Here is a 27359-nt window from a genome sequence, read left to right as displayed (position 1 = left end):
TTTTCAATGCATAAATTAAATTGCTCATTTTACATTGCATCCTCTTTAATCGAAGGACAAAAATGCAAGCAGCATCAATATGACAAGTCCATAACATAAATCATGGGTGAATTTATTAATGTTGACTATACATAAACACTTGACCATTTGGTAGTAATGATGACAAATATTCTCTACAATGGGATAGCAAGCCATTTATTTTTTTAGCATTTAGCTTTTTTCGTGAATTTTTCGGTGATCGATACATTTGAATCCATGATATATGCGCTTGCAAAATCAATGGCCCATAATTTTTTTCTCCAGAATAATTAAAATGTCGAGACATATTTGTTTGTATCAGACATATTTGTATCAGTTATTGCTTGAAATAAACCACATTTCGGAGGTGGGGGAGGGGGGATTGGTCGGTTGGTTCCAAGCTAACAGAGAAGTAATTTACTTTCGCTATTTTTAATCATAGCGATGACGTTTACGTGTTTGAACCTTTTCAGAGATTAATATTAAACAATTTTAGGACTACCGAAGTTATGTTATCACCAGCTAAACTGAGGGAATATAGATTTCCAAGTCATTTACGGTACAAAGCATGTACATTATACTGAGTAGATCAACAAAACAAATAACTATGAAATAACTGTACACATGCATATACAGAGTTTGTTAAATAAGAAAAAAATGAAAATAAAAATTCTCACACTAAATCAAAATTACAGTAATTTGATTTACCTGCCATCTACATATTACAGTGGAAGCAGAGTCAGATGAACTCGAAAACAATTATCCAAAATCATATGAAACAAATAGCATCTACCCCTTATTGAAACGTATAAAAATCATACTCTAAACAATGAAAAACTTCAGTATAAAATGCTTAAAAAGAGTAATTTCATTCTATTGCAAAATCGTACCTTCTGTTCAGGAAAGGCCTAGCCAAGACTGTGTTGGGGAGCGAGAAAAAAAATCTATTCTTAAAACATAACTTATAATGGCGGTGAGCTGCCTACAAGAAGTTTTCGGTTTTTGGTAATATTGACAGGAGTAATTGAAGTAATAAAACAAACAGCTCTCGTCTTCTGGCAGTCTCTGTTGGTGAATACCCGCGAACATAGTAACTCTATACAGACGACATCGATTGGGCGGGAATTATATATCAGACAGACGACCGCGGAAAAATTTTAACGGATGTCGTCGTACTAAGTTTCTCATTCCTCTCTTCATTTAGATAAGTTTCCCGAATCTCTATCTCTTTGCACCTTAAATCTATATTGAAAAAAAAAACCTAAGTGCTTGAATCTTTCTACATTATGGGTGGATCAATATAAAAGCAGTGGATTCTTTAGCCTCACAGAAAATGGTATATTATAGAAATAATTTACACCATTTTTTATTTGGGGGGGGGGGGGGGGGGGGGGGGGAGGGATAGGAAGAGAAGGTTTTTATAGGAAACCTTTTTTTGTAGCAATATACCCTACAAATCCATCTTCGCTAGCCAAGGGTTTTCGGTCCACTTTGCTCGCTGGCCAAGGGTTTTCGGTCCACTTTGCTCCCCATAAACTAAGGGGTTTATGGGGAGCAAAGTGGACCGAAACCTTGGCTTAGCGAGGATGCCTACAGTCACAAGTTGCATTCATTATATCATAAATGCATATTGGCCCCATTCGTTTCCATAAAATTGTGTGGACAAAAAATAGCATAAATGTATATATATAAATAACTACTAAGTAAACGTAACACATAACAGATTCCTGGTGTTTTATTCATTTCACAAAACCGATGAACAACCATTGATAAATATGAACAAAATGAGACCAGGTTTCAATGGACTTGATCTCTTGATTTAACGTGCTCACTTTTGATCAATTTCGCTTTTGTGCTATATCATTGAACTCTGTTTTTATCCCCTCCCCTTATGAATGATTTTTTGGTTATGAACAAGCTTACATACAATTTGTTTCTTAAACACATGCTTAAATAGCGGCCAAGATCAGGGCTAAACTAGAGTTATCCTTGTTCCATGATGTGCATGCATTGATTATTAATATTTCTCTCTTGATAATAATTAATGAAAGTACAGGTACTGTAAGCAATCTCACAAATGATACCCCCCCCCCCCCCCCCAGCGAAGAAAATATTGTAACTCAAGTATTTCTCTTATGGAAAGGTAATGATGCACTATTTTTCTTATGGCGACCTTGAACTTGCACAAATGACCAAAGCTCAAGGTCAATACTACAATACTATTTACAAATAGCATCCGACCATAAGCAATCTTTGTTTGAAGTAAGAACTTCAAATGTTTCTCCATACGCAAGATATACATGTAGACCTAACATAAATAATGCACTTTTCCTTCCAGTGACCTTGAACTTGCCCAAATAACCTTGGGTCAAAATCATCCTCGGGTAAAAAGAAATCTTTGTGTGAAGTGCACTGACAGACAGATGTACAAGGTGATCCTTATATACCCCCCCCCCCCCCCCCCGAAAAAATTTGTTTGCGGGGAGGGGGGGGGGGGGAGAAAAAATAACACAAAACAAAGTGTTAACATCATAAAGGATATTTACTCAGAAATGCACCTGTAAAACTTTACATTATATGATATATATTATAAAACATTTGTACTGAATTTGATGTGTAAAACCACATCTGGGATCTACAATGTACCTCACTAACTAACAGTAAGTTTCAAACTAAGGGGTACTAATGAATGCAGTGTGTCCAATTACTACACTGGCTTCGTGTTGTACTCTTTGTAAAGGGCAAAGGTGTTTTTTCAGAAGCAAACCTGAGGGTCTAAAACTAGATGTATTTTTCATACAAACTGCTTGTGTTGTCAGATAAAATTCCTGATAATATCATCCGAAATGTCAAACTTGGGAAGAGAAACACTGCAAATATCAAATGGTACATATAAAAAAGTAATTATAAATTCAATTAATTGCTTTAAAATATTATAGATATTTGTAAAAACCAAATATTTTATGCCCAATTATGAAACAAAAGTATTGCTCCTTGGTAGAAGATATGCCCTTGAAAATAGTTTTCAAATTCTCTCACCTTCCTTGAGACAATAATTTTGACTATACCCATTATATTATGCATGTACAGCAAAACTCGGTTATAACGAAGTCACTGGGACCTAAGAAATTACTTCGTTATATCCGTAATTCGTTATAACCATATAAGAAATTCATAAAATTTACATAGCTGGGGATCCAAGATGACTTCGTTATATCCATAAATTCGCAATATCCATGTTCGTACTAAACGAGTTTTACTATACAGTGTAATAGCTGTATGTTTATTCAGCAATGACAATGATATTTAAGCAGTTATCATCCTCTTCCACTATTGATGATCATCAGGCTTGTATCCAATAACAACTAACGTAGAATCAAAAATAGCACTGATAGTCTTTGTTTCTAAAATAAAATGAAACTATTTAAAGATAAACTAAAGATGAGCTGATTTGCAGTTATAATGCTAAAAAGAGAAATGTAGTGTTAAAAATGTATTTGGTATTCTTGCAAATTTTGCAAAAAGAAGATGTCATTATACAATAGTATAAAATCGCTTCTTAACATAAAACACATTTTCTCCCTAAAAGCTCTAAAGAATTTGGCCTTGCTCCGTACTATGTTCAAGCATCTTTTGATATGTCTTTGCAATAAAGTGTTTCCATTAAAAGTCATGCTGTCTTAAAAGTTCATCCTCAAACAATAGCTGTTAGTTTACACATTAATATCACAAAGAGGATTGAGGCTCTTCCTTCTCTCTTCAAACAGGAGGGATCTTCGCTTGGCTTTCTTTCCAGCAAAAGATTTCTGAAAAATAATTTGAAAAATAATGGTTGAGTTTGTTTGCTCCCAGTTCACTTAATAGGAAAACTCACAGCTATGAATTTTTTCTCTAAAATAATCTAAAGTTTCCTTTCAAAAAATGCTAAACAAATTATTAAACACCATTATCCTTGATCTTTAAAGTATCCCCCCCCCCCCCTCTTCAAATGAAATAAATTGGTATTAGTTGGTGTATCAATAAAGCTTCTTACTGGCACATGAGGGCTGTTCTCATCAGCAGAACTAAAATCGTGATTTTCGTTTTCCTTGTCAACTTCTGGACTGTGGAAATTCTGGTTGGCAAACTTCTTCTGGAGGGCAAGGGCAATCATTGAGGCAGGGTCAGCAGTGGTGTGGGGCTGGACTTTGGACTTTAGTGGTGTACCACCTGGTGACCTTCATTGATTTGAAACAAAAGTTTAATGAAAATCCAAACTATTGAACGAAATCCCCTGAATGCATGATCTGACAGTGTAAATAAATTTGACCAAGGACCTTTTTTAAATATTGATTACATACACATACAAGAAACTCATTTGTTTTATTTCATATAGGTATAGGCTGTCCAAAATTAATTCTATGTTTAAAGTCACCTGGTCCATAGGTTTAGGAGTAATTGTTGTTTAAAAAGAAAAAAAAATTTTGAATTTCATTTCTTTCCAGTTTGATTTTACTTTCTGCAACTTAAATCTGTAGAAATTCAAAATGTTTTATACGGCACATTATGGTTTACACATTGGATGCCTGAAGATATTGTCCCTAAAACTGACAGGAATACTGTATTTGTATTAAAAAAATATTTATAAATAAACAAAAATCACATTTGAAAATTTTAATTGTATTGCCCTTCCTCTTAGATTTGGTATTTTTAAGGTTATGTTAGATGTTAAACGTAACTTTGGACAGCCTTCCATTTGCAATTAAAGTCTTTAGTTTTTAATTGTACCTCTGGATAGATCTGAGTTTCACTGATCCCAGTCCTTTCAACACTTCAGACATGGTGGGAACCTTTGTTGTTGAGGCGGTTGGCACAACATCAGGAGTGTTTCTGTTTTCTACCCTGTCTTCTTCTATGTTCTCCAACTTCTACAATACACAGCATAAAAGACTAAAACATTTAGCATGAAGACAATACAGCACAAAGACTACACCATACAGTTAAAAGACTAAAATATACAGCACAAAGACTACACCATACAGCACAAAGACTACACCATACAGCACAAAGACTACACCATACAGCACAAAGACTACAATACACAGCATAAAAGATTAAAACATTTAGCATGAAGACAATACAGCACAAAGACTACACCATACAGTGAAAAAACTAAAATATACAGCACAAATACCACAATACATACAAAATGTAGCATAAAGACTACAACATAAAGCACAAAGACTACAATACACAGCACAAAGACTACAGCATACAGCACAAAAACTACAATTCACAGCACAAAGACTACAATACACAGCACAAAGACTACAGCATACAGCACAAAAAGTACAATACACAGCACAAAAACTACAATTCACAGCACAAAAACTACAATACACAGCATAGAGACTATGCCATACAGCACAATGGCGACAAAAACAAATCAAAGATTATACCAAACAAATCAAAGACTACAACAAACAAATATATATGCATGTATACCATGGTAAATTCCATTCATCATACAATACACCAAACAAAAGGAATAATTACTTACTGTACATATTACATACAAAATAATTTTTTTCTATAAACAGTGACATCATTACCTTTCTTAACACTTCATCTAAGCTGGGTTCCTTCTTGACTGGTGTTGACGTGTTCAGCGGGGGAAGTGGGGGTGGTGGGGGAGGAGGGGGTGGGGCACAGGGCACTCCAGAAGTCTGGGGAGGTGTCTGTGCCACTGAGTTGGTATTCGATGGAGGCATTACTATATAAAACGAGAGAAAATTAAAGTGTTAACTTGGTCAATCCAATGCAGATATCTATAAGCAAATCAACAATTGAAATCTATGTTTTACTGACAGATCAACGAGATCAACTTTGAAGAAAATAAAATCCGAACCCCCTTCCCTATGAATAAATGTGTGCTGATACATAGAACAATTCCCAATGCCCAAAAAGTTGATTTTCCCAAAATTTCCCAATTCAACTATAAATATTAATATTAACAATATATTGATATTAAAACAAAACCACAGGCCGTACAATTTGCTTACGATAAAACATTGTACAGTTAGACTATCTTGTTCACTTCCTCTTAGAATCAAAAAGAAACAAATCAATTACAATGTATGTTGTCAAACACATGCTGTAAACAATCCAAACAAATCAACATCACACGTGATCATGACTGAGTTTAGGCGTGACACCTACACTGAGATCGGTTGATCTGCTCCTGGTTGATGACCAACATGGCGATCTGTTGTCGGAGACTGGACAGCTCGTCCTGTAGGGCGTTCAGTTTACTGGCAGCTTGGGGGTCAGAGGTCATGGAGACAGAGGAGATCATGGTGGAGTTCATCAGAGGCATGTCGTCCGGTCGAACAGTGAACAAGTCCTCCCCTGGTTCCCCCTCTCCCTCCTCTTCTCCGTACACACTCTCCAGTTCTGTGTCGCTCTCACCGTCCTCTCTCTTAGCCCTGTTTAAAAATTGAGCAATGAAATCATGTATGTCAAAAATGGAACAATTTCTACATTTTCTATGAAGGAACATTAGAGCTTCAGTAGAGACCTGAATCGAATGAGGTTGTTGCCTAGGTCTTCCTCCACCCATAGTGGATCCCCCTCTGAGGTAGCGTTGGTACACAGAGAAAGAAAGGAGGAGTCGCTGCCCCAGCTATCCTGTCTCTGCCGTCGGGGTCGAATCAAGTGTTGCTACAAGGACAGAGACAGCAATTCAAATCAAATTGGAGTTCAAAATATTGATATTTGAACTTTGAACTTTCCAAAAATTAATGGCATCCAGTGTTGATAAAGAAATTTGCATGTTCATGTGCTGGATCCAAAATTAACAAATACATGTAGATTAATGGGCCAAAAATATCTCCTTTTTTCAGTGTACAAGACTAGAGGAAATAACATGTTAAAACATTTGAATTGGTAATATAGTATTTCTCTGCCTACAAGCAAGTTCAAACAATTTACAGTTACATATTTACAAAGACCCTTTAGTTTTCATTGTTGCAGGATCTTTGTCATAAAAAATTACCATTGGGTCAAATTTCTCTTAGTTGTACAAGAAGAATGTGTATTTACCTGGATTTTTAGTCTTTTTGGCGGCTTTGTTGGAATAGCTGTGGCAAGAATCCTGACCAAACTTCTGTGTCGGATGTCAGACCGCCACCTGACCCAGTTATGGATCATGCGTCGCCTTCTTTGGGTCACACTTACGTCCCATCTGTTACGAAGGGAGGCCCTCATATCTCTCTGTGCATCGCATCCTCGTACATATAGTAAATGTACATAGTCAGCCTGTTAAGACAAATAAGTTAATATTTCATTGAATCAAAAAGAAAATCTCATAATAATCTCAGAAGATATAATTATCTACATTATTTCAGTTATGAGAAACTACCAATTAGATATTGAATTATTTTACAGTAAATACGTTACAGGTAATTGAAGTCAAGATCTCTTAAACAAAAAATGTTCAAAAAACATTTTTCAAGTAGATTGATCCTAAATTTGATCTATGATACGTGAGAATCTGAAAATCGGCAGTGCAGCTTATTTTTTTAACTAACCAAATCATCTGCATCAACTCCTACATAATCCAGTATAACTCTCAGAATAGTAACAGCATCATCTATAACATCCATCTCAGGGTGCGTATGTCTGAAAATATAATTTTACCAAATGTTCTAATTATCTATCTATCAATTCAATGACATACTGCTCAAGTTTACACATGTAATATTATTGCAAATTGGTAATCATAAAACTACTTATAGACATTGATGGTGTTAATTTAAGAGAATGTCAATAATCTGATAATTTACAACGATAAATGCAATTAATTTGAGAGTAAATGCAAAGTTACTCAAACAAGATTTGTAAAAAAATATCTAAAATATGACAGGTTTACAACGCTCAATTATAATTAATTTAGTCTATAAAGAAATCAAGAGTGCATAAACGTATATGAGATCAATTACTCAACACGGTCAAATTCAGGGCCAGATTAGACATATCCGACACCCCCCCCCCCCCCCCCCCCCCATTAAACCAGCAAGATAAAGTATTGAAACTGTATCCTGCGACAATTCATGTATACTGATGACACTTAAGTACTTCTAGAATAGATTTTTTGCTAACTACATTGAGTAAAGGGAGAAACATTACCAACAACCAGTTGAAGCTTCTGTTAGTTTGTAAACACCATGCCGCTTTCAGTTTAAAACTGGCTTCCGGCGACTGAATTCACCAATGAGATAACAGTATTTTCCTCATTAACCAATGAAAACGTTTGTCTGATTTGTGTACAACTCAAAAAGGTTTATTTCATGTGGTGAGTAAATATGCAATTTACTGCAGATTTTTTATTTGATCACATGCACAGAAATAATATTACCTCAATATAATATCTGTATAGCTGCTTCACATTTTCTGAATTTAAATTGTCGCATAAAACGACGAATTGATCTCACTGAATGGGAAAGGGGGGGGTGCATGGTGGTGGATTTGAAAATTTTGTTTATTTTATATCTATTCGAATGTTTACTGTAAAAAGGCAATGAATTTTTATTATAATTTGATAATATCATTGTAATGTCTATGTTTAATTGTTAAAGTTTATTAAACGATTGTCAAATGTACTGCAATTACTTTTATGTCTATTGATCAACTACTGGATTCAATTAACATCCATGCACATTTTAGATTGGCAGTGTCTGTGACAAGGTATAACAGAATGGCATCTGCGGACACAGTTCTAGTTATGAAAGGGATGGCTGCTGATCCATTGAAAAGGAAGCTTCTTTTAAAGGTGCATTATTATAAAATGTGCACGTGTCTATGAAACACGGGCACCCCCCAGCTAATAAATTTTAAAGCTAAATGACGAATGATATCTATAATTTATATATATATGTCTACCTTCTGTAGGGTGATTTAACCATGCATCGGACACATACCTTGGATCGGACAACTTTGTTTATAAATATACAAATAAATGTGCATGCGCACATGTGTTGTTTCGTATATTCCTGAATTACAACAAATGAACTTTATCATAATTAAGAATTTGACAGTCACATTGTCAAAGAAATAGCAATATAGGCATCGTAAAATGACGTCAAATACGCCATTATTGAAAATTTAGTTACGAAGATTTTACACTGAAGCATTATTTGAATGTTGTGCGTTTGATTGTGAATTAGTGAAAATGCACTCTCTGCGTAGAGTAATTAGAAAGAAGTAAGTTTTGAAACAAAATTTGATTAAAATAAGTCCAAGAAATTTGAACAATTAATGTCAAGGTCATTATTGCACCATATGTTCATTTCACCATGGATCGGACACAAATTAACCATGCATCGGACAGTTTTCACTGCATGATTTCTTCTAATAATATATGGAGATTATGTGCCCATTCCTTGTGATATACTTTAAATGTGAAGTAAAATAAAAATTTCAAAAATAATTGATACAAACATTTTCCTCAAACCACTTAAAAATCGAATTTTACGGACACACCCTTTTTAGGCCAATGTTCCTGTAGGAGCTGGCACGATAAAGAACCCTTTATCATAAATATTCCTTTAAACAGAAGCACTAGTCTAAATTCCTATATGTAGATTTGAGGATTTACATTAAAAGAAATATGAATAACAATTGAATAAATTAATATTTCCGAACCTTTGTATTTTTGCATTAAAACCAGAAAATGTTTTTTTTTTAATATCTACTGCACTGCTATAACTGTCCGATGCTTGGTAAATATTGTCCGATCCATGGTGAAATAGTTCAACGCTTCGTTAATTTGCTTTATTTTCTACATTTTTAACAATTTTACAATTTTTTCTCCAATAATTAAGCAAGAGGAAAACCTGTAATTTTTAAAACAAGTTTTATTTATATTTGGACGATATTTGATGCGTGAACAAAGGAAAAAATCCAAAGGTGTCCGATGCATGGTGAAATCACCCTACTATAGCATAGAGAGTAGACATGTAGATTACAGATATCGTTTGTCATTTACAAAATTAGGTGGGGCCCGAGCACCTATGCTTTCAAAGTATTCATCATTATAGACACTATATAGCTGATTATAAGGGCCTTTCTGACTCTGCAAATTATTCTCTCTGCAGTCAGTCTGCCTGTTCTTTCAACTCTTTTAAAAGTCTTAATCATATCTTCCTCATCTTTGGCTAAGTTTCATGAAAACAGATTGAACTAAAGCTCACTCTAAAAATACATCTCGTAAATAATTTGATTTTACTATTTGCAGGATGCTACTTGCATGGGAGGGCTCATTATGGTGTTGTCCAATCCAGATCCAAAAATAGTCATCTCAGCTCTAGAGGTAATATTGATTATCCACTGCGTAGTAATCCAGGCTTATATTAAATAATAACTACCCTGGAAACCTTAAATTTTGCTAAATGAAAACACATTTTAGTATAAACAAGAAATTAAAATGATTTTACTGCACAAATGTTGTATCATTTTATATCTTCATGTACACAATTTGCATCAAAATTAATAAATGAACCATTGGATTCAAATGAATTTTCATGGGTTTTTTTTTAGACCTTGATTTTGATGGCCGACACAAATGATCACAGAAGAGTTCTGAGAGATTTCATTGGAATGATGGAACAGCTAGAGACAATTATCAACAGGTGACTAGAGATTTATAAACCTACAAGTTGTACTAAGATTATCAATAAATTAATAAAAACATTTATTATTTTTTTAGTGAAAATATCTTAAAACTAAGAAAATTTGCAAAAAGAAAGACATTTAGAATTGTTTTTCTGTGGAGAAATAATGCAGTTTTTATTTGTTTTACCATCATGAATGTTATTTAATCATTGCAGTCAAAAAAAGTGTGATGCAAGGGTTCACAATCTTGCGGAGAAGCTATATGTGATGATAACAGAAACCAGCGAACCTCAGACGCCACTCAAAGATACCAGCAACTCCGTGCCCAATTCCAGGTATGCTGTCTCCTCTTCCTTGCAATGTTTTGTGCCATACCTAACTGGTAGACCATCATTTATAACATTTTGTTGGGGGATGGAAAAGGGGGGAAATTCTAAGAGTTGTTTGTTTCATAATTCAAATGTCCTAGCATTGAAAATTAACATATCCATGTAAACAAGTAAAGTTACATGTACATCTCCAACATCTATAAAGACATACTTTGTACAGACCTACTACGGGTAGTTAAAAAAAATACAAATAGTTAAATACAAATTAAGTCGTTGTTTACTTTTGTCCTTATTATTTAAAAGGATTTTTTTTTTGGTCAATCCACAGAAAAAACAGTGCTTGCAAAAACAAAAGCCTCCAAGGTCACAGGACAAGACACATTACACTACAGATCAGGGGTCTTCTGGACAAGGTATATAGCCTTATAAAACAGCAAAGTCTGTCAGGATATATATGCAACGCAAGTCATGTTAATATTGTAAATGGATCATTTACTGTGGGTGTTTTCTTTTATTGGCAGACAGATCGGGACGTTTTGATGCGACTTGTCTTACAAGTTAAAGGAGTAATAAGTGTGACCTTTGACATGAACAAGAAACGATGCTTTCTGCGAGTCAAACCAGATATTAAACCAGAGGTATTTTGAAATTTTTTGTCCTGTTTTCTGTATCTTGACAGATGGAATTGCAGCTTTAGCAATGTCTACTATCCAGCATAATTAACATTTACAATGTTCACATAATTGTGAATGTTTTCACTCAATTCTACCTTATACATGTATTATATACAAGGATATACAATATAGGTATAATACATATATGTTTTATTCTTTTACAGACTGTAGTGCAGGCTGTAGCCAAGTCCATGACAATGACAGCTCAACAGGTTGTCAAAGACGAATATGGAGCAGAAGTAAGTTTTTTATCATCTTTCCTTGCTCTTCCTGTATTTACTTAAACATGTACATACTGTACATACATTAATAATTTTAATTACTCTTTAAACTTTCTACATTGATATCCAGAAAGTATATATACTTAATACCATGACTTCTTTAATCAGCGGTCATACTTTCACTATAGTACCCGGTAATCATCAATTGAAAATCGGCTTATCCCCCAGTTCGACTAGTCTAAGGATTTTCCCTGAATTTTGTCTGAAAATGAGCAATTCTGCCTTTGCCCCGCATCGGCATATGCCCCCCAAAAATACTGTAGCACACAGTCCTAAAACCAAGAGCCATATTCATTACAAGTCATTTTTCCTTCTCTTTTGTGAAGGTATTAGTGTCATTTGGTGCCAATCCCCAGGATATGGACAAAGAGAACACAACTCTCCCCGACTACCTCCCAGAAGATCCGGACAGTCCGAAAGCAAACAGCCACTCTGTCGCCCGGATCAAGAAGGATGATAACAAATCCGGCTGGCTTAGCTCTGCAGCAACCTTTATCACCAACTCATTCTACTGGTAGTCTGTCCATATATATTGTTTTGTGCCAACTTTTCAAGAAAGTTTTTAACCATGATTTTGTATGAAATGAGCGATGACAGATGTATTTTATGTGTAATGATGTATTGATTAAACTGTAAAAAAGAGTCGTGAATGAAACAAGTCAAGAAATGTTCATTGTTGATAAAAAAATTTATTGGTTTATACTATAAATTAAAATTTTAAAACAATCATTTGTCTATTATATTTGTTTGATGTTAAAAAGAGATAAGGATTACGCCCCCAGCAACACCATGTACTGTATATGCACAAATTTACTATCCGTATTTGGTATTTAGGAGCGAAACATGGAAACATTGTGAATCTGTACAACTTCACAGCACATGAATTTTTAGTTTCACAAATCTTCACTCATTTTCAAAGTTAAGAAGGATCAAAGTACAAATTGCAAAACTAAAAAAATTTGGAGTGATAAAAAAGCAATTTCGGTACATGTATAGATGGTTATTTCATCAAAAGCAAGTCTTAAAACATCACAATATATAAAAGACTACATTATTTTATAAAATAATTGTAAAAAGATGATCTCAAGCTTGTATTGAGTACAAAATTGTTAACATATCAGTCATTGCTGAGCTTGATGGCTACATATACACATGTATCCTGTAAAATTTATTCTTTTACTTAAAAAAATGTTCCTGAACTAGTTCTTGCATTTGAGTATTCAAAAGTCATCAGCTTGCTGCGACCATTTCTGCTAAGGCATCTGTTCCAAACAATCCCTCAAAATGCTTCACATACATCTCACAGTGTTCTCCTGTAACATAAGTCAAGTTGTTTGACTAATACACATATAAAACAGTAAAAAAATCTGCACAATACATGAATATGAATTTTAAGTTAAAAGAAAAAATAGGGGCAAATCATTATCCATGTAGAGTCTGTAAAGAGTAAAATCTTGGTCTTGAAGCAAGCAATAGCAGTTTCCCTTTCCTTTAAATAGTATCATTGTTAAATAATACTCCTAATAGTGAACTACTTTTTTAGATTTTGTATTTGGATATTTAAAAAAATAATTATAGATTTTATAACATTATTTTTCTGTTTAAAAAAACCCCACACAACTTAAGATAGATCTTTTCTTAAAACTTGCTGCCCCCTAAAAAAAAATATATTGATAAAGAATTATGAACTCAACCGTCAGATCATTTAAATTACCAGTATTGATGTTAAAATTTTTATATAAGTAAATGTACCTCGCTGAAATCTAGGATTTCCTCTAATTTTGACATTTCTTTGTTCAAAGAACTTAAAGACAGTATAAAATAACATGGCATCATCTGTGTTCATGGCCGCCTCCAAGAACTTCCGTGAGGAAACGGCATCCACAATATTGACACTGCGTATGAATCTACAAAATATGGTACACTCATTAACACTCAACACATGTAAGTAGTAGTTTTCAGCTAGTCTCCCATACATGCATATGCTTACAATGTAAATTAGTTTCTTAATTACAATCAATAATTTTGCAATCCTGTCATTTGTATCTAATAATTAGAACATGAAAATTGCAAATGCTGAACTTCTGAAATGATTCCTAATATCATTCAATAAAAAAAAATGAGAGATTTTAGAATCTACAAGGAAAGTTTCTCATGATTTTACGCAGGTGATTTTGAGTAATTCCTCATGTGTAATAAGGAGTTTACATTACTGTCAACATTTTGGATTTCCAAATTAAACATTTTTCTATGAATGATATAATGACATTTGATCAACAAGGTTTCTTGAATTTGGTGTTGAATTATTATTTTTTTTGCTCCATAAACTGAAATATAAGGATGTATGGTGTGCATGCCAATTAAAGCTTTTCTCATCAGCATAAACACTGTTGCAGTGGTCAAATGTACCTCAGGGCTGGCAAAAGTTGTTGTTTTGACAAAAGGACTTCAATGATTTCTTCATTGGCTGTGGACAATCTCTGTTCGAATGAAAACCATCTAAATTTTACAAACATTGCAAAAACAGAAAAGCTGGAATATCTAGATTGTAAATTATGAATTTTTAAAACCAGAATCATTCTAGTGAATTTTTTGGTAAATAAAAACAGCATACTGTATGTACTACATATTTGATGACTGAAAAATTTGGAAAATATGAAGATTTCATTTACATATTCACTATTACTTCAATGATAAGCTAGAAAATAAAGTCAGTCTGACTAAAAAATACATGTAGTTCCAAGATTAGTACAAGATGTTTATTGAACACTATGCTGTGGAGTGTGACCTTGGAAATATTGGGACAGATTTTGACCTTGACTTTATTGACCTTTTCATATTCATTTGACATTGACCTCATGGTTATACTCTACCTTTAGCATGTCCAGAGCTAGTTGATGAGCAGGGGGGTACACACTCTCAAGTGACAACATTAGGCAAGCCTGTGCAGGGAAAATACAAATAATGTGTCAATATTATACGGTTGTCAGACTTTTAAAGGTGTGAACATTACACATGTATCCTGCATTAAGTAAAGCTTACACCATAAACAATCTTACATGTATATGAGATGAGATGTATTTTTCCTTAAGCTAAAACCACCTATTACAAAAACATTGTTTTTTAGAGCTTCCAATCAATGATTGTTTTGTAAAATTTTACAGAATAACAATCTCCTCTTTCTACATGTGTCATCTTCAAATTTTGTCCTTATTTAATAAAAAGGCATTTCCTTTCAAATATTAAGATACACTATATAGATATTCATTCTTACCAGAGGTTTAGAGTCCTGTAGGACATGATACTGAAGAAACTGGTGAAGCTGGTAGAAGCAGTTATTATGGACTAGGATGTTGATGATCAATTCATACAAGTAATGCTGAAATACAAAGGTATCTAACACTATATGGCTATTTCAGGTTTACAGCACTGGAACTCAACATGATGATACCGTGTAATTTTTTTTCTTAGAATTTAGGATGACAACGAAACTGTGTAGGCCTGTGTCCCAAATAATTTGGTATCTGTAAACATACACATAATGAATAAAACAATTATTAAAACTATTCTAAGGCAATATCTTACTTGGACAGTGATGTTGTTTTCACTCAGAGATCTGATGTACTCAATAAGTACAGCCACCATAAATTTATACTTTATACTCTGAAAAAAAAAATCAAAATTTACACCAAAATAAAATTGATTCTGTGATGGTAAAAGTAAGGTACAGTGTAGCTAGAATTACTACATTACAAACATTAGGGCCGGATTTCACAGTTTGGAAAGATAACGCAAACCATCATTGTAAACCCACAGTCGGTCTTACTAACCCTTATTGACTGTGGGCCAACTTGGACATTGAACTTTTTTTGTTTCCAAAAATATTAATTATTTTTCATTCACTAATAAGAAAGCAAAACTATTCAGTTTTTAAAGCTAGGAAAACAACATTAATGTTTTAAAAACATGCTGCTGTTGTTAGCCCCATGGTTAAGCAAAAACAGAATTTGTGAGAATTCTTCAAGGAAAGTGTGAAAGAGCCTATCGGAGCAGAGCATGAATTACATGTACTAATATTCACCAGAACAAGAAAAAGTTGGCCAAAGGTCAGTAAGCATATGCCAAAATGACTTAAGGCTCTGAAGATGTTATTGTTAAAATACCTGGGAATTTTTTACTAGATGTTTTTAAAGAACTGATTACGGTACTGACTTTTATTATCTAGTTTCCCCAATAGCCCCCCTCAGAGAAATGTCAGATTGATAAAAATCAAATACATACTATGAAAGTGAAAATCAAAGGAGGGCTTTATTTTTACCCTTGATCACTTTTCTGGTTGGGCAAGATTTTTTATTATCATTAGGGTGCCTTAAATGTCAGAACAGTAAGAATCAGAGATATGTAAGCAAACCATTAAAGGAGGGCTACATTATTACTCTTATTTACTTAGTCTGAACCAGAATAGACTATGGCCATAATCACTGAGACATACCTTGTTGTCCTCAAACACCGAGAAGACATGGGTGTACATATCCGACTGGTCAATCACCACCTTCATGGCAGGGTCAGGCTTGGAGGGTGGATCACCAGCCTACATAAACATCAAACAAATAAACTGCATCAACTGCATTTATTTTCCTTTATAAAAACCAATTTATTGGAATCAGCATAGGTTTTCTGGTATTGTTTTTCAACTCATCTTTATGAAAATTACTTTTTTAAAAATCTTCAAAGATTTTCTTGAAAATAGAAGCCCCCTCACCCTAAATACTTTTGCCCTGTGATGTTGTAATTTGTAGGCATTGAATTACACTTACTAGCACATGGATCTCTGAGTTGAGATAGTCCTGGTACACCTTGTTCAACATGTCCAGCACCTTAGAGATGGTCGACAAGGTGGCCTGGCTCTCGGAGGATAGCATGCTACGACAGACGTTTAGGATCACCCGCTTACTGTCATCCCTGGCCAGCAGGAACTTTGCCAACACATGCTGAAATTAAAATTACTCTGGTTAGTATAAATTCATACAGTTTTATAAGTAACTTGTCATTTAAAGATAAAAAAAACATGACTATTTCCTGGCATGCAAACTAGATATCAACTTGAAGGTCACTGGATATCAAAAAGTCAAAGGTTGTCAGCTTAGCTAGTGGTCCCTGGATGTCCATTCCTGATATCAGGTATGTTCATGGTGGAATGAAACACTTCAGTGTGGTAAAGTCATTTCTTTTAAAATATTCATTTTGTAATTGTTATATGGTGTACCTTATCTGGAATCATTGTAACAATGGGCTCCAACTTCAGTTCCACGTACCATGAACATCCTGAAAATAAGAACAAAGAAAATATCATCTGCTTGATATTTTGAGTAACTCTAAGGTGAACATATGCTAAGGGTAACAGACATGTACAGAGGAAAAATAATTCAATGACATTTCTTACCTAATTTTGCATCAATGATAACATTTGGCTGAAAAACAACCCAGTTTGCAGAATCTGGTTTCAAGGCTAAGGATTTTTTCTGCTCACATCTTTTATTCAATACTGGGTATGGTGACCACAGATTTACATGATACATAATATTTAAATTCTAATTACAAAGGTGTTTAGATATTAGTTGATAGGATACAAAGTTCACAGTTGTATTCCATTTTTGTCTGGCCACCTTGAATACCCAGTGCTAAAATGTAAAATTATGCAAATTAAATACAAATGTAACTGAAATTCAAATTATGTACCAGTAGATTGAATTCTAATATAAAATCAATATATAATCATGGGTAGATCTAAAAGTGAGGGGGGGGGGGGGGGGGGGTCGAGAGAGTCTGAACCCCCACCCCTTGGAAAATATAAATTTCTTAAACTTACAAGTAAAGTTATAGAAAATATGCATCAGATCCCCTTGGCAAACTTAAATATCAGTAGAACACATTTACATATGTAAACATATAATATTTTATGTGTAAGTCTGGATTAATTGTTCTAAATAAAACAGTACACTTACAAGGAAGCATAAGTCTGAAAGGCCTGATGGGTAGTGGAGACACCACGGGATGGTGATAGCGGACAAATCCATCTGATTCACCATCCAGATTAATGTCAAATATCACAGATGTCTGTTCAAGCAAAAATTATCAAATACATTTACATGTATATACTGTAATTATACAAATGTACAATTACCCGGTATAGCTAGTTTTGAGATCAATACGATGATTTCGCTACCGAAAAGTAAAATAATCACTTCGTCAGGGACTTCATAACACTTGTTATATATTATATTTTGCTATATCTGTGTTCGTACTATGACGAGTTTTACTATATTCAATTGGGCATGTTAAATATTATGCAAAATGAGGTTCAAGATATCATAAAAACTATCGATATATTAAATTGTTAATTTTTTTTTCTTGCAATTTTTTATTTTACCTAAATTCCCACATATTCATGACTTTTCTTTGAAGAAAATTATTTAGATCATTACAAAAAAAAGTAGTTGGCTCTTAATTATAAAGTTTATTACCCTTGAAGCTTGGTGGTGCACAACAATAAGGTTGTTGACCACATTGATGGCGAATCTGCCACTCAATTCTAATCTCATTATGTCAGTTTTCCGTGCAGCCACATCTCTGAATAAATGAGGAAACAATAAAATTTCCATAAATTGTCAGACTTAAAAATGGAGAGAGAGAGAGAGAGAGAGAGAGAGAGAGAGAGAGAGAGAGATGTCTACCTATGAATCTGATATAAAACTATTTCAGCTCCAACAGAACCAGGTCTGGGCTGATGTCTGAGCACGATCACATACAGCTGACCATATCTGACATTTCATGAAACAAAAATTTCTATGAGTTAAAGTATAAACTGAGTTTTAGAACAGCTGGTTTATGCTTGATATATCACAAAGCATTTTATACAAAAGAACAAGCTGTCTGGTCCAAATATGACTGAATATAAATTTGGTATCTGGTGAATTCCTTCCATATTGTTATTGAATATAAAACAGAAAATATTACATTTTGTCCTTTAATTGACATGATTAGCAATGTGATATTCAAAATTTATAAATATCATCATGTCTGAAGAAAATATTATACAAAATAAACATTTTTTTAACAACTGTAAAGTGCATTACAGACCAAAGAAATGAACTTTATGTAATTATGGCTCTCCATGATTCACATCTTCGTTATTATTACTTACATGTTTGCCATGCTGACATCTCTCTCTAACAATGGCTGCTTTGTTGATTTCTGGTGAGATGGCAGATCCACCTCAAACTTGGTTAACTTTGTAATTATGCTGGGCTGTAAAAAAAACAAAGAAAACATCAACAGACAGTCCATGGGGGTAAAAAACTTGCTTATCATTCCTGCATTTGTCCAATGAAAATACCTGTAATGGTGTTGTATTGTAAAAATATTAATTTAAAACAAAATTGATAGTCTTACTCTGAAGAAGAATGGATTTAGCTGGTTCCCTTGAGTACCAGATGCTAGAAGTAGGCAACTGCTTTCCATCTTAAACAAATATGAAAAGCATAAATGATTTATTTGTATGTGTATTCAATGAAGAATTCTTGTAAATATTCTAAATTCAGTACCATGCAAGCTTATTTCAATTTACCTGAGCATCACTATTCTGTAGTTTGGGTACTTTTCATTCTTTTATTACATTTTTTTAAATCAAAATTGATAATGTGATTCCTTTATAATTAAAGGAATTTAAAGAATACTTTGGAATCATTTTTATTCATGGGGGTCAATGTTCGTGGGTAGCAAAATTTTTTCTGGTTCATTGGGACGTAATCTCTTTGGTAGTGTAATCGGGATAATTTTGATAAATATTAAGTAAGTGATTGTGCATAGGTTCGTGGGGATGTAAATTCATGACATGGGCAAGGGTTACCCATGAAAGCCACATGCATTGGTCCCCCACGAACAAAGATGATTCCACGGTAGTTATATTGTAAGCTCTTCTTCAATGTTAGGGGTACAGGTAAAACATCTCCTTACCAACCAAACAAACCAGCAGACACTTATGTTGATGGTTTTAAGACACTTCAGAGTCCTTCTTTCGGGAGTTATCTGCAATAAAATGTACCCCGAAAATATGACAAATTTCAATACTATTTGCTTATTAATTAATAAAAGATAAAAATCATTTGATCTATCTCAATAATAATAGCTAATTATCAAAGAAAGAACATTTTTATGAAACCTGATAAAATTCTATTCCATGATCTGTGATGAAGACGATTTCATTGGGAGAGGTCCACACAAATCCGCTGACTATTGTGGATTTCCCCTGCAACAAGATGAAAGGTTATTTTGTTTATCCTGTGACATTAATACCTTTTACATGTAGACCTTGAATTGCCTTTCATGTAACAATTCATATCTTACATGCTTTCTGGAACCTTACCTTACAGGTCTGTGAATACTCCAGCTGATCTGTTGTCATATCCTCATTGAAATTGACAAACTCCTGAAATACAGATTTTACTTGGCTTTAAGGCAAATACTAAGAATACCAACATTGTATGCAAGTAAAATAAAGGTACATCAGTTCACTATACATCCCTTCCAACCAGAACTGATAAATCCGAAAATTATTTGCCATAAAAAGTATGACATGCATGTTTATTTACCACAGATTTAGGAGATCTTTGTACAGCCAAGATTCTTCTGTCAGGTGAGAATTTTATTGAAGACACATCTCCTCTGCTTTCCATTCTACAAATAGAGACAAATATTTTAATTTAAATGAACATTTCAATGTTAAGCTTTGTTTTTTTAAAAGAATACTAGCCCCGGGGCCATAAAAGTTAGACAAGCTCACTTTTGATCTCAATCTCACTTTTCCACTATCTATTCCTTTTGTAAAAGTGAGACTGAGATCATACGTGAGCTCGTCTAACTTTTATGGTCCTGGGGCCAGCATGAATGTAAAGTTAAAACCTCCATTACATCTGAATGTATTTGCCTAAATTTAATTTAAATCAACTTTTAATTAATATCATAAACATGTGAGGAAAAAATCCAGAATAAACTGCATCATCAAAATCTACTCATAAGTAAAGAGTCCATACCTAAATGTAATGGTGTCTTTTTCACTTGGCCCTTTGACCACCACACCAACTGCTCCCCCAGAACGTACTGTAAACACCTAGAATTGAACAGTGAAAGAAAATCTATAATAATTGTAATCATTAATTAGTAGACCTTTTCACGTTAACTGTGGTACTGCTTTCTTGCAGGGCATTCTGATATATTTTACCAAAGTTTTAGTAGATATTAAATCAAATGACATCAATGAAACCAATCAATGTTATATCATTTTTCACCAAAGTATGTAATTTTGCCCTGAAAAAGAGCAGTATTGCAATTACTATAGAGGGGTCTGAATCTGAAATGCAAACATAAATAACAAGTGAAAAGCTGTCAATGTGACAGCAAACCGGGTTTTCTTTTAGGTGAACTGTATTCATAATCCATGTCAATCCGTATCCAGTGAAATGGATAAGGTGAAAGGGTACCCTATATGCAATATTTTGCCAAAAAATGACTAAGTTCAAAAGCTGGTATTTTTTTCATAAATAATCAGAAATCAAAATCCTAGCAATATGCACACCTCTGATATATATACAATTGATCTGCAAAAGAACAACTTCCTATCTTGAAAACTGTAGGAGGAGTTATCCGTACAATGAGGGTACCCTATATGCAATTTTTTGCCAAAAAATGACTAAGTTCAAAAGCTGATATTTTTTTCATAAATTATCAGAAAACTAAATCCTAGCAATATGTACACCTCTGATATATGTACAATTGATCTGCAAAAGAACAACTTCCTATCTTGAAAACTGTAGGAGAGGTTATCCGTACAATGAGGGTACCCTATATGCAATTTTTTGCCAAAAAATGACTAAGTTCAAAAGCTGGTATTTTTTCATAAATAATCGGAAATCTAAATCCTAGCAATATGCACACCTCTGATATATGTACAATTGATCTGCCAAAGAACAACTTCCTAACTTGAAAACTGTAGGAGGAGTTATCCGTACAATGAGGGTACCCTTTTGGCAGTCGCCCGCCCGCCCGCCATTTTCACCATTTTAATAACCGGATTTTCCGTTGGAAAACCCGATTAACAAAAACCGATGGGCTAACCTCGTGTGCCAAATACAGTGATGAACTCTATCAATCGTAACTACTATACTCTGTCCCGAGTTTTTGCTTCCACCACTTTTTGCTTGATATTTCAATATAGTAAATACCTTTGAGCTCAAACTACATTCATCCACTAATATGAAAAATGTCCAGATTATCTGTTTTGAAACGCCCCCTCTACCGCTTCAGGTTTCAATACACATCCAAAAATTGAAAGTCTACGGAGATTTTGCATTGCATCAGCCATTAATAAGCGCGGATGATAATGTTAAAAAATTGCGCGATGTATTCCGAGTGTATTCCGAATGGAGAAAAGATGTAAACATTTCCCATTACAAATCTCCGTAAGAAAATTGTTTTCGTTCCTGTGAAATTTTATGAGTGAAAAGGGATAATTGTTCAATGAAGATATCTTGGATATATTCCCTTTCATCGATTTCAATTGTATTTCTTTCAAAGGTATGTGTATTTTTATTAAAAATCATAAAAAATTGATGGAAGCAATAACTTGGGACAGACTATAGTAACCCTGTCAGTAACCCCAACCCTAAACTTCTTTTTTTAAACCAATGTTACCAGTTTTATACACGCTACAGCTACAACTTGTAATTGATTTATAATCAACCATTGTAACCAATGGTATCTAGGATTTCTTTGAAAATTCGACACTTTTTATTGCCCTCATAGCAATTGTATTTTGATTGAATTTAGTTGGTTTTACCTGTTTATTTGCATCATCGTAGAAAACATTGGTAACTTTGTCCACAGGATCAAATCTGATGGGATTTTTACAGAGTTCGATATAAAAGCTTCCCTCCTCGTCTGCCATTGCAAATTTGTGTTCTTTCGCTACATAATTTGTATCTGAAGTTTAACGGTAGCAGAGTAAACAATATGTGAAGAAAGGGGCGAAATCAAAATCAAGTAGGAAGTAAAATACGAACAATAAATTTTCAAACCAATCCAATTAGGTTCCGGAATAGGAAATGTTTCACCGATAGAATAAAATCAGAGACATAAATAATATTAGTAAATGTTATTTATGTCTCTGATAAAATATAGGAATTTTGTATGTCTCAGACTCAGCCTTATAAATCATATCAGCTTTTTAAACCAATTTGTCGAATGAGTTTCGAATTTTAATGGTCAAACGATTCTGTGATAAATTTTATATAAAACCGATATTTTTATCGATACGATATATAAATTTTGAAACTGTACATAACCATATCTAATATTGCACTTTTTTTTTCATTTACTTGTATATATATTCTATAGTTGTTACTTAAATCCGCTTTTTAAAAAAATATAAAAAATTTAATTTTCTGTCATTTCGTAGCTACATGTAACTAAATAGGCATTGGCTAACGTTAGCATTTCATTTTTGTTGTTTTACTAAATCAAGTAAAAATGTTTGGTATTTATAATCACTGAATAATTTGAAAGTTTTTGTAAAAAAATTGTATGATACAAAATTGTTTCAGTAGATGTATGATTAAAAAGTATTTTAAAACTAAGTGCGATTAAAAAAATAATAATTTAAAAAGTCGTTTACAAGTTGATTGTTCATAAATGCAATATAGAAAGTAATTTGTGTTCTAAATGAATGCACGTAGAAGTAGATCTATCTCAAACATATTACCCTTAGGATAAGATAGGAATTTAAAGGTATAAATCAAATTTGCAGGCAAGGCATGAAGTTAAAATAATGAAAATATAAGCATTAAATCATGATTTTTTTTTAAGTATACAGTCTCATAACTGCAGAATTGTTTGCATATAAATTTCATAACGCGCTAACGCGCGTTACTCAATTTGTATGCACACACCTCTGCAGTTATGAGACTGTGTAGTATTACTTTAAAAAATCATGATTCCAATGCAATAATGAACTTTTTCGTGACGTCTCAATGTTCATAGCACGCTCTTATCGCTTGGATTATTGTAAACATAAAATCCCGGTGATTTAAACAGTTCTGAACGATTTTTCTTTTTCAAACGTAAATATAAGTAATAAACAGCAATGTTAAAAAGTTCACCGGGATATGAGGTTGGTTGGTACGTGATCAAACCTACTGAGAAGCCCTACGGGCTTCACAGGATTTGATCACGTGACCAACCAACTTCATATCCCGGTGAACTTTTTTTAAATTTCTGTTTATTTTATAAACAACCACGGAAGAAACGTGTACCTCTTTATAATAATTCTTTATATGTGAATCAGTAACACCCAATTCATGTACTCTAAATAGAAAAAAAAATAAAAATGTTGGAGACGGTTTTATTTACCTGGTATAACCGGTATGACAAGGCGTAGTTACAAAGCAATGACGTACATATAATCTGTAATTAACATTTTTTGACTTCAGGAAACATGGTGTGGTTATTTACAAGTATATAGAAAGGTCCATGAAAACCAAACATTTCAATGGAAAAAAATAATATTATTTTAGGTAAAAGAGAGCTCGGGTATCCACTTTTAATAAAACGTTTTAATTTCCACATAAATGCACAGTAAATGCATTAATTGCTATTGAACAGATTGATCAATTGTCGTTCTTGTTTGTTCAATCTTTCGGAGGAGTGATTTCATTGCCATCTCTGGACCGGGCTGTCATTGGTCTCTGGGCAGACAGCTTCTTTTGCTGTATGATACGCTCTCTTCGAATTTTTGCTTTCTCATGTTTATCCACCAACAGCTTGTCTCTTTCCTCTTAAAAAACAATCCATATTATATAATTATAATTAGTTCAACTTTTTCTCCATTTATAGTAGGGAATTGTGTATTATAAATAATAATATTTTAAAGTAAATTACTAGTAAAATATACCATCAAAAACAGTAACCCAGGATTTCTAATTTCAGAAAATACGATAACATATTATTGTTAGCATCTAAACACCCACCTTTCCATTTCTTATATTCCTCGTCCCCAGCTGTAAGAGCTGAATTCAGCCGAGCTCTCTTAGAAGCTTGGGTACACTTGACTTGTACTCTATATTAAAAGCCACGCCTCCACTCTTCTGTACGACCTCTGACAATGTACTACGGAGGGCCCCATCAACTTGAGGTTTGTTGGTATTGGGCTCTGTACAGAACATCATCCACGGCAATGGCTTGGTCTGGATGTTATCTTCCATCAGCTCTATCTTTATTTCCTCTTCCATATTACTGTAGGCCTCCGCCTCTTCCTCCGACATAACATCAACTTTGTTGCTTCTCTTGCCGATACAACTCTGGATAAGACCCATTTTGTTCTATCTTGCCTGACAACTATATAGTGACGTCATTTATCTGTGACGTTGAATCGTCAGAAAGGAATGACATCACTATGCCGTGACATAATTATTATTCCATAACAATACGCATTGTTTTCAAGTTGTCAGGCTTGCAATCAACAGCAAAATGGGTCTTATCCAGAGTTGTATTGGTAAGAGAAGCAACAAAGTCGATGTCATGTCAGAAGAGGAGGCGAAGGCCTACAGTAAGATGGAAGAGGAGATAAAGAAGGAACTAGTGGATGATAACATCCAGACCAAGCCCCTACCATGGATGATGTTTTGTACAGAGCCTATTGTCCCAAAACCTTTTACCGATGATGTCCCCGGGAGCCCAGTTTTGGAGGTTGTGCAAAAGAAAGGAGGCGTGGCCTTCGATATCGGCTACAAGTCAACTGTACCCAAGCTTCCTCCAATCAACGCTAAAAGGGTTCAGGTTCCAGCTGGGGGCGAGGACTACAAGAAATGGAAAGGTATGTATTATATATAAACAGATACAATAATTTTGAAAATCATCAGTTTCAATCTAGAAGATACATGATCTGTCATTCAAATTACTAGTATCGACACTTAACCAATATATTTGTGCGTGTGTTTGTTTTAGCTGAAAGAGACAAACTTCGGGTCGATAAGCACGAGAAAGCAAAGATTCGAAGAGAACGTATCATCCAGGAAAAGAAGCTGTCTGCCCAGAGACCAAGGACAGCCCGGTCCAGAGATGCCATTGAAAGCACTCCTTCGAAAGATTGAATAGACAAAAGCCAATTTTAAACTATCAAATGTTCAATAATTATATTTCTAATGAATTTTTGTACGGTATATTGAAGATTTAAGATTTTGAAATAGTAGTACATGTATTTAATTTAAAATATATTGTTGGGATCAACAACCTAAATGATTTGTGTTAATTTTTTTTGGGTGTGGGATATTTATTTATATAAAAGATGAAAAGCAAGTTCATCATTATAAATCACTCAGCTACAGTATTTACAATAAAAATACTTTTTGGTAGTAAATACGGGCCATGAAAGTAGAACCATTTTAACAAGACTTTGGACTTTCAGTAGGATGTAACGATCTATTTTTTTTTTTTGCGTCAAAACAAGTTAAAATGACGCTGGTTTCAAACGAAATATACACCGATTGCGTAGTCTTCGCTCAAAAGCCAGACAAATCCTGTTGATTTCAAAGAGCCATGGCTGAGTAGCATACAATGAAATAGACAGGCCTATGTCACACTGCCGTTTGACACAACTTCCCAAAGTCCAAGTTTTTGTTAAAATGTTTCTAAGCTTATCGCAAAGATTTTATTTACAGTCAACGTCTAGGGAAAGAACATTTGAATGCACACTGAAACATTATACATCTTGGAATTTTTAAAATCATATACTGGTTTCATCTCGCTGGATATAGTCCATGTTCATTTCTAGTGCAATGTTTAACACGACCAACCGTTTTTCTTCTTCGTACAATAACATTCGAATCTTCGTGAAGAATTGTGATGAAGTAACTAGTTTTATCTACAACTCATAAAGAATTAACATCAAGAAAGTGAAAATGACACATGATTTATTTAAACAATAAAATGCTCTCTTTGGTGATTCATTCGGGATATGAAGGTAGTGACATTGCAGAAAAAATACATAACCCGCTAATTAAGGGTTCTGCAATGATCACTACCTTCATAACCTGAATGAATCATCAAAGAAAGCATTTTATTGTTTATATTAACACCTTTCTTTAAGCTATTGATAAATTGATTAGGAATAGTAAGTAAAATTCACTAAATTACTGTTGATGTACGTACGTAAGTTAGCTAAAAGAAACAGCCAAATCGTCTCCTGTGAGACTTTGACATCGTCATGATTATTTCGTGCAGTCCGTGATTTTTCCTAGGTCGCTCTAGGTTTGGACCAATCGATAAACAGGGCGTGTCGATATCTGTCCTGTCATTTT

At 33.8% G+C, this 27359-nt stretch overlaps 4 protein-coding genes and 1 pseudogene across 5 annotated transcripts; 2 read left to right on the top strand and 3 right to left on the bottom strand.

Annotated features, from left to right (window-relative positions):
* Positions 1 to 2541: 2541 nt before the first annotated feature.
* Positions 2542 to 8263, bottom strand: LOC128166463 (mitochondrial fission regulator 2-like). 2 transcript variants are annotated; one of them, XM_052831642.1, is made up of 9 exons: positions 8185 to 8263; positions 7587 to 7677; positions 7099 to 7314; positions 6575 to 6717; positions 6217 to 6482; positions 5610 to 5770; positions 4786 to 4925; positions 4052 to 4235; positions 2542 to 3824 (listed from the first exon to the last, which is right to left on the bottom strand). In XM_052831642.1, exons 2-9 carry the CDS (start codon positions 7659 to 7661, stop codon positions 3732 to 3734), a joined length of 1278 nt encoding a protein of 425 aa, XP_052687602.1. In that variant the 5' UTR covers positions 7662 to 7677; positions 8185 to 8263; the 3' UTR covers positions 2542 to 3731. The 2 variants fall into 2 exon arrangements, with proteins under 2 accessions (XP_052687602.1, XP_052687603.1); XM_052831643.1 differs by lacking the exon at positions 8185 to 8263 and adding an exon at positions 8134 to 8155.
* Positions 8264 to 8281: 18 nt separating this feature from the next.
* LOC128166462 (armadillo repeat-containing protein 1-like) lies at positions 8282 to 12681 on the top strand. The gene is made up of 9 exons (XM_052831641.1): positions 8282 to 8350; positions 8722 to 8827; positions 10292 to 10366; positions 10594 to 10685; positions 10884 to 11003; positions 11326 to 11410; positions 11519 to 11635; positions 11836 to 11910; positions 12279 to 12681. Exons 2-9 carry the CDS (start codon positions 8753 to 8755, stop codon positions 12468 to 12470), a joined length of 831 nt encoding a protein of 276 aa, XP_052687601.1. The 5' UTR covers positions 8282 to 8350; positions 8722 to 8752; the 3' UTR covers positions 12471 to 12681.
* Positions 12682 to 12814: 133 nt separating this feature from the next.
* On the bottom strand, positions 12815 to 23040 carry LOC128166461 (regulator of MON1-CCZ1 complex-like). The gene is made up of 22 exons (XM_052831640.1): positions 22847 to 23040; positions 21045 to 21121; positions 20604 to 20688; positions 20378 to 20440; positions 20174 to 20260; positions 19969 to 20040; positions 19405 to 19473; positions 19157 to 19260; positions 18687 to 18773; positions 18477 to 18582; positions 17958 to 18069; positions 17583 to 17633; positions 17396 to 17449; positions 17219 to 17277; positions 16770 to 16943; positions 16445 to 16543; positions 15538 to 15615; positions 15227 to 15331; positions 14826 to 14894; positions 14362 to 14432; positions 13705 to 13859; positions 12815 to 13265 (listed from the first exon to the last, which is right to left on the bottom strand). The coding sequence occupies exons 1-22, from the start codon at positions 22952 to 22954 to the stop codon at positions 13183 to 13185; spliced, it is 1968 nt and encodes a 655-aa protein (XP_052687600.1). The 5' UTR covers positions 22955 to 23040; the 3' UTR covers positions 12815 to 13182.
* Positions 23041 to 24403: 1363 nt separating this feature from the next.
* On the bottom strand, positions 24404 to 25409 carry LOC128166691 (uncharacterized; annotated as a pseudogene).
* Positions 25410 to 25496: 87 nt separating this feature from the next.
* Positions 25497 to 26287, top strand: LOC128166690 (uncharacterized). The gene is made up of 2 exons (XM_052832005.1): positions 25497 to 25876; positions 26008 to 26287. Exons 1-2 carry the CDS (start codon positions 25531 to 25533, stop codon positions 26151 to 26153), a joined length of 492 nt encoding a protein of 163 aa, XP_052687965.1. The 5' UTR covers positions 25497 to 25530; the 3' UTR covers positions 26154 to 26287.
* Positions 26288 to 27359: the final 1072 nt, after the last annotated feature.

The sequence above is a fragment of the Crassostrea angulata genome, chromosome 10 (assembly GCF_025612915.1).
Source record: "Crassostrea angulata isolate pt1a10 chromosome 10, ASM2561291v2, whole genome shotgun sequence".
NCBI lineage: Eukaryota > Metazoa > Mollusca > Bivalvia > Ostreida > Ostreidae > Magallana > Magallana angulata.
The sequence above is the reverse complement of the archived record's forward strand: the minus strand, read 5'-3'. Positions and strand labels throughout refer to the sequence as shown.